This window comes from Colobus angolensis, unplaced genomic scaffold, assembly GCF_000951035.1.
Source record: "Colobus angolensis palliatus isolate OR3802 unplaced genomic scaffold, Cang.pa_1.0 Scaffold37, whole genome shotgun sequence".
Taxonomy (NCBI): Eukaryota; Metazoa; Chordata; class Mammalia; order Primates; family Cercopithecidae; genus Colobus; species Colobus angolensis.
Genome location: NW_012117043.1, coordinates 4,612,086 through 4,619,728, shown reverse-complemented (window position 1 = coordinate 4,619,728; position 7,643 = coordinate 4,612,086). Strand labels below are relative to the sequence as shown.

The 7,643-nt window shown below is 42.9% G+C and overlaps 1 protein-coding gene across 1 annotated transcript in view; it reads left to right on the top strand.

Annotated features, from left to right (window-relative positions):
• The window catches only part of SMG8 (SMG8 nonsense mediated mRNA decay factor), a 26,698-nt gene extending 21,065 nt beyond the window's left edge, over nt 1–5,633 (top strand). Inside the window, exons 2-5 of the mRNA XM_011953679.1 lie at nt 237–2,148; nt 2,722–2,867; nt 3,102–3,974; nt 5,188–5,633. Coding sequence (XP_011809069.1) covers nt 390–2,148; nt 2,722–2,867; nt 3,102–3,974; nt 5,188–5,385 — 2,976 coding nt within the window. The 5' untranslated portion in view covers nt 237–389 and the 3' untranslated portion in view covers nt 5,386–5,633. The remainder of the gene's footprint in view (nt 1–236; nt 2,149–2,721; nt 2,868–3,101; nt 3,975–5,187) is intronic.
• The last annotated feature ends 2,010 nt before the right edge of the window (nt 5,634–7,643 follow it).

Below are 7,643 nucleotides of genomic sequence, written 5' to 3'. Positions count from 1 at the left end.
ACCACGCCCGGCTAATTTTTGTATTTTTAGTAGAGATGGGGTTTCACCATATTGGCCACCCTGGTCTCGAACTTCTGACTTTAGGTTATCTGCCCTCCTCGGCCTCCCAAAGTGCTAGGATTACAGGCGTGAGCCACCGCCCTCGTCCCCAGGGGTGTGTGTGTGTGTGTGTGTGTGTGTGTGTGTGTGGTTTTGTTTTTGTTTGTTTGTTTGTTTTGATATCTCAGTTCCTACAGCTGAGGAAACTCTTAAACTAGGAGAGAAGAGGAGGCGGAACCCAAGTGACGGGAAAGCAGGAACTGAAGAAGCGGAGGAAGGATTTCAAAATTGGAGAAAAGCCGGTCGGTTTTACTAACGGACCGGAAGGACTCTAGAGAAGGCTTTGCACTATGGCGGGTCCCGTGAGCTTGCGAGAGCTTCTAATGGGAGCGTCAGCCTGGATGGGCTCTGAAAGTCTCGGAGGGTCCTCTACCGAGGGCGGAGGGAGCGCGGCTGGCGGACCGGAGCCTCCATGGCGGGAGGATGAGATCTGTGTTGTGGGAATCTTCGGCAAGACGGCTCTACGCCTGAATTCCGAGAAGTTCTCTCTTGTGAATACGGTGTGCGACCGACAGGTCTTTCCAGTCTTTCGCCACCAAGATCCTGGGGATCCAGGGCCTGGAATCAGGACTGAGGCTGGCGCCATGGGTGAGGCCGGTGGAGCCGAAGACCCTGGGGCTGCAGACGGGGATTCAGTTCGGGGAAGTGGAGCTGCCGCGGAAGGTAACCGAACGGAGGCAGGCTCCCAGGACTACAGCCTTCTGCAGGCCTACTACAATCAGGAAAGCAAAGTTCTCTATCTTCTCCTCACCTCCATCTGTGACAATTCACAGCTTCTACGGGCTTGTCGGGCTCTTCAGAGCGGGGAAGCTGGAGGTGGACTCTCTTTACCTCATGCAGAAGCACACGAGTTCTGGAAGCACCAAGAGAAGCTGCAGTGCCTCAGTCTCCTTTACCTATTCTCTGTCTGTCATATCTTGCTTCTGGTCCATCCCACTTGTTCCTTTGATATCACTTATGATCGAGTATTCAGAGCCCTAGATGGGCTGAGACAGAAGGTCCTGCCACTCCTTAAAACAGCCATTAAGGATTGTCCAGTTGGCAAAGACTGGAAACTAAACTGCCGACCTTGCCCACCTAGACTCCTTTTCCTCTTTCAACTCAATGGAGCCCTCAAGGTAGAACCTCCTCGGAACCAAGACCCAGCTCATCCAGACAAGCCCAAGAAACATTCTCCCAAAAGGAGACTGCAGCATGCCCTGGAGGACCAGATCTATAGAATCTTCCGGAAGAGTCGTGTCTTGACTAATCAGAGCATCAACTGCCTCTTTACTGTGCCTGCCAACCAAGCTTTCGTGTACATAGTACCCGGAAGCCAGGAGGAGGACCCAGTAGGTATGTTGCTGGACCAACTTAGGAGTCATTGTACTGTGAAGGACCCGGAATCTTTACTGGTGCCTGCACCCCTTTCTGGGCCTAGGCGATACCAGGTAATGAGGCAGCACAGCCGACAACAACTTTCCTTTCACATTGACAGCAGCAGTTCCAGTTCTTCAGGCCAGCTAGTGGATTTCACTCTTCGGGAATTCCTATGGCAGCATGTGGAGCTAGTCCTAAGCAAGAAAGGTTTCGATGACAGTGTGGGCAGGAACCCACAGCCTTCCCATTTTGAACTTCCTACTTATCAGAAGTGGATCTCAGCAGCTTCAAAACTGTATGAAGTGGCTATTGATGGGAAAGAGGAGGACTTGGGGTCACCCACTGGAGAGCTAACATCTAAGATTTTAAGCAGTATTAAAGTCTTGGAAGGGTTTTTGGATATTGACACAAAATTCTCAGAAAATCGATGCCAAAAAGCTTTACCCATGGCCCACAGTGCCTACCAGTCAAATTTGCCTCATAATTACACAATGACTGTCCATAAGAATCAGCTTGCCCAGGCTCTTCGAGTGTACAGTCAACATGCTAGAGGTCCAGCATTTCATAAATATGCCATGCAGTTACATGAGGACTGCTACAAATTTTGGAGCAATGGCCATCAGCTCTGTGAGGAGAGGAGTTTAACTGATCAACACTGTGTGCACAAATTCCACTCATTACCTAAATCAGGTAGCTAAAATTTTTTCAGCATTTTGAAATAAAAACTTTGAGCTGTGTTTTCATTCTTGTTTTAAGATAGTCTGTTCACTATGTATTGATATTTTAGAAAGAGCCCTACAGAAATTTAGGTGCATCAGCTATACGTTTTTTCTCCTGCTGTAAAAGGAAAATACCAGCTATGACTACTTTCTTATTTTTTTCATTTAAAGAATAAGTCCCAGTGAATTGGTAAATGAGAATTATTAAGTAGTATAAAATTTCAGACATTTCATATTAACATTTCTGCCTTGGAGAATTTGTTGAACTAAAATGAATGTTATGTTACATGATGGTACATGATGATGACGATGATAGCAGGAGGAAAAATTCACTTAAAAACTCTAAACTTTAGATTTATAATATAAATTATTTTATATATTTTCACTTTCTTCTTCTGTTATGTGTATTTAGGTAAGGTTTTTGTTTGTTTTTCTTTCCAAAGAATTTTTGGGAGTATTTGTGGGGTTAGATGTTGTAGAATGCAAAGTAAATTTGACTGCACATTGTGTTTGTGAAATTAATAGTGGCTGTTATATTTTCCAGGAGAAAAACCGGAGGCCGATAGAAATCCCCCTGTGCTATATCACAATAGCCGAGCTCGATCTACTGGTGCTTGCAACTGTGGAAGGAAACAAGCACCTCGAGATGATCCCTTTGATATCAAAGCAGCCAATTATGACTTTTATCAGGTAGACTGAATTTTTTCTTCTTCCTTCTTTTTTTGTTAAATATCATCTGAGTAAAAACATATTTTCAATAGCAGAATAAGTAGAAAACAAATGCAACTGCAGTATAATACATAAACAAGAGCAAGTTCTTTATGTGTACATATTTACTTACACATCAATTACTGATCTTGTTAGAATGAAGAATGTATTATTTAAAATGAAAAACGTACTGAATGTTTTTCTTCCCCTCTATAGCTTCTGGAAGAAAAGTGTTGTGGAAAATTGGATCATATCAATTTCCCGGTATTTGAACCAAGTACTCCAGATCCTGCTCCTGCTAAAAATGAATCCTCTCCTGCTCCTCCAGATTCAGATGCTGATAAACTTAAAGAAAAAGAACCTCAAACCCAAGGAGAGAGCACAAGCCTGAGTTTAGCTTTGAGTTTGGGCCAATCCACAGATAGCTTAGGTACCTATCCAGCTGATCCACAAGCAGGAGGAGACAATCCAGAAGTTCATGGTCAAGTAGAAGTGAAAACTGAGAAGAGACCAAACTTGGTTGATCGACAGGCATCCACAGTTGAGTATCTCCCAGGCATGCTACATTCAAATTGCCCTAAAGGTCTCCTACCCAAATTCTCCAGCTGGTCTTTGGTTAAACTAGGCCCTGCTAAGTCTTATAACTTTCATACAGGTTTGGACCAACAGGGGTTCATTCCAGGAACAAATTATCTTATGCCTTGGGACATTGTCATCAGGACTAGAGCTGAAGATGAAGGAGACTTAGATACAAACTCTTGGCCTGCTCCAAATAAAGCTATTCCTGGAAAGAGAAGTGCAGTTGTAATGGGAAGAGGAAGACGGCGAGATGACATAGCTCGAGCTTTTGTGGGCTTTGAATACGAAGACTCTCGAGGACGGAGATTCATGTGCTCTGGGCCTGACAAAGTAATGAAAGTAATGGGAAGTGGGCCAAAGGAATCAGCTTTAAAAGCCCTAAATAGTGACATGCCTTTATATATTCTGTCATCCTCTCAAGGTAGAGGGCTGAAACCTCATTATGCTCAACTTATGAGGCTTTTTGTTGTGGTTCCTGATGCTCCTTTGCAGATAATACTAATGCCTCAGGTAAGAAATATAACCCTCTGCTGCCCCAAACAAGTAAAAAATGCTGATGTTTGTTTTGATTGATTTTAAAAAGTACAAGTTAGCATCAAAACTGATTATTTCAGGCTGAGGGCAGTGGCTCATGCTTGTAATCCCAGAACTTTGGGAGGCCAAGATGGGAGGATTGCTTGAGCCCAGGAGTTTAAGACCAGCCTGAGCAATATAGTGAGACTTATATCTCTACAAAAAATTAAATTAAAAAATGAATTATTTAATTAAATAGGTCTTAAATTTAAATACCTTCTATACCTAATATTCTATTTTTTAAAAGATACATTGTGGGTATTTTAATCCATTCACACGATCAATTCACATCATTTCATTCAAAGGCAGAGCTTGAAGTTAAAATTATGGAGAAAAGGCCGGGCACGGTGAGTCACTCCTGTAATTCCAGCACTTTGGGAGGCCAAGGCAGGCAGATCACCTGAAGTCAAGAGTTTGAGACCAGCCTGGGCAACATGGTGAAACCCCGTCTCTACTAAAAATACAAAAAATTTGCCAGGCATGGTGGAAGGCGCCTGTAATCCCAGTTACTTGGGAGGCTGAGGCAGGAGAATCACTTGAACCTGGTAGGCGGAGGTTGCAGTGAGCTGAAATTGCGCCATTGCATTCCAGCCTGGGTGACAGACTGAGACTCCATTCCCCCACCAAAAAAAAAAAATTCTGGAGAAAAGCAGAATAATATTTGAGACTAAATAATATATTGGATACAATAAGAGTTAGGAGTATACCCATATCTGCTTAATCTTATGTGCTCTTTTATTTATTTTGTTTGTTTGTTTTTTTGAGACAGAGTCTTCCTCTGTCGCACAGGCTGGAGGGCAGTGGCACTATCTGAGCTAACTGCACCTCCGCCTCCTGGGTTCAAGGAGGCGGAGGTGCAGTTCTCCTGCCCCAGCCTCCCTAGTAATGGATTACAGGCACATGCCACCACACCCGACTAATTTTTTCTATTTTTAGTAGAGATGGGGTTTCACCATGTTGACCAGGCTGGTCTCTAACTCCTGACCTCGTGACTCACCTGCCTCAGCCTCCGAAAGTGCTGGGATTACTGGCGTGAGCCACCACCTCTGGCCTTATATGTTCTTTGAATCTATCGTTTGTTTAGGCATTTATCTTTCAGTTGTTTCATATTGAGAAATGTGAAAATAATTATACTACCTGTGTTTTTCAGGTTCAACCAGGCCCACCACCATGTCCGGTATTCTACCCGGAAAAACAAGAAATCACCCTTCCACCTGATGGCCTTTGGGTTTTGAGATTTCCTTATGCATATGTGACTGAGAGAGGACCTTGTTTCCCCCCTAAGGAAAATGTGCAGTTAATGAGCTACAAGGTGCTCCGAGGAGTTCTTAAGGCAGTAACACAATAAGTGTTTTCCAGCCAGTTCAATTCTATGCTTGAGCTGGTTTTTGGTTTTGGTATGTGTGGCTGTGTTTTTGGTATGTGTTTACTGTGTTTTCCCAAATCCAAAATGTGTTTTGGTTACAGGAGTTGAGTATTTGGAAACTAATTTGTTCCACTGTTTTATTATATTGTTGATATTTATTGTAAACGTGGCTACAACTTTCTAATAAAGATTGATTGTTCTAGAAAAGAATATAAAATACATGGATGATACCTGTTGTTTCTCGTTTCTGTTCTACTCTCCATAATTAAACATGTTTCTGTTATAACTGAATATTGCATAACCATGTTGAGCCAAAATCTTGTTTTTGTTAAAATAATGTTTTAGGTGGTTTTTTTTGTTTTGTATTTTGTTTTTGTTTTTGTTTTTGTTTTTTTTTTGAGACAGAGTTACACTCTTGTTGCCCAGGTTGCAGTGCAATGGTGCAATCACGGCTCACCGCAGCCTCCACCTTCCAAGTTCAAGCCATTCTCCTGCCTCAGCCTCCTGAGTAGCTGGGATTATAGGCATGTGCCTCCACACCCGGCTAATTTTGTACTTTTAGTAGAGACAGGGTTTCTCTATGTTGGTCAGGCTAGCCTCGAACTCCTCACCTCAGGTGATCCACCCACTTCGTCCTCTCAAAGTGCTGGGATTACAGGTGTGAGCTACCACGCCCAGCGTAGCTGGGATTTTTATTAAGATGCTAGTCTTGAAATTATCTTCGAAACAATTTGAGAGATTAGGTTATCTGGTAATAATATGAAGATATTTGACTTAATTCCAAAAAAGCACAATTGGTTGACTCACAATTCTGGTACTTTAAACTGCTTTGTTCTTATCTTGGCCTGATGGGATACCATATTTTAAATGAATATTATCTGAACTAAACTTTTTAATCCAGTATATTAATGTGGATTATTCTTTTTTTCTTTTTTCTTTTTCTTTTTTTTTTTTTTTGAGACAGTGCCTCACTCTGTCACCCAGGCTGGAGTGCAGTAGTGTGATCTTGGCTCACTGCAACCTCCGCCTCCTGGGTTCAAGTGATGCTCCTGCCTCAGCCTCCTGAGTAGCTGGGATTACAGGCGCATGCCATGACACCTAGCTAATTTTTGCATTTTTAATAGACAGGATTTCACCATGTTGCCCAGGCTGTTCTTGAACTCCTGACCTCAGGTGATCCACCTGCCTTGGCCTCCCAAAGTGTTGGGATTACAGGCGTGAGCCACCTTGCCCAGTCAATGCAAACTATTCTTTAAAAATTCCTGTTCTGTGAAACAATTTGCTAAGTGATCCAAATCTTATCAATCAGTCTGGGCACAATGGCTCATGCCTTTAATTGCAGCACTTTGGGAGGCTTAGGCGGCAGGAGGATCCCTTAAGACCAGCCTGGAAGACATAGTGAGACCTTGTTTCTACAAAAAAAAAAGAAAAAATAGATGTGGTCTTGCATGCCTGTAGTCCCAGCTACTCAGGAGGCTGAGGTGGGAGGATGGCTTGACCCCAGTGGGTCTAGGCTGCAAGTGAGCTGTGATCATACCACCCCAACAGAGCAAAACCCTGTCTCAAAAAAAAAAATCTTGGGCCAGGTGCGGTGGCTCATGCCTGTAATCCCAGCACTATGGGAGGCCAAGGCAAGTGGATCACGAGGTCAAGAGATCAAGACCATCCTGGCCAACATGGTGAAACCGCATCTCTACTAAAAATACAAAACCTAGCTGGGTGTAGTGGCACACCCCTGTAGTCCCAGCTACTTGGGAGGCTGAGGCAGGAGAATCGCTTGAATCTGGGAGGCAGAGGTTGCAGTGAGCCGAGATGGCACCACTGCAGTCCAGCCTGGTGACAGAGTGAGGCTTCGTCTCAAAAAAAAAAAAAAAAAATGTAAAAAAAAATCTTACCAATCTATGGTAATTCACCAGCATCAACATGACAATATGCCACTAGATCACCATCTAGTTATCACCAATCAGATGGAGATACAGTGGTATATTGTGCTTTATCGCCAATTAGATATATATCACCAATTAGGTAAGTACAAAGTAAATTAACATACCTAAACTCTTGTGTAATTGATCATGTTTCCATAGACACTAATTTTGAAATGCTGGACAAATAGAATTGTAGATTTTAGTCTCAATATATAGGAAATATGTATTTAACACATCTTGCTACATTTAAAGCCATTTTTTTTTTACTTAAAAATATACAGAGGCTGGGTGTGGTGGCTCATGCCTGTAATCCTA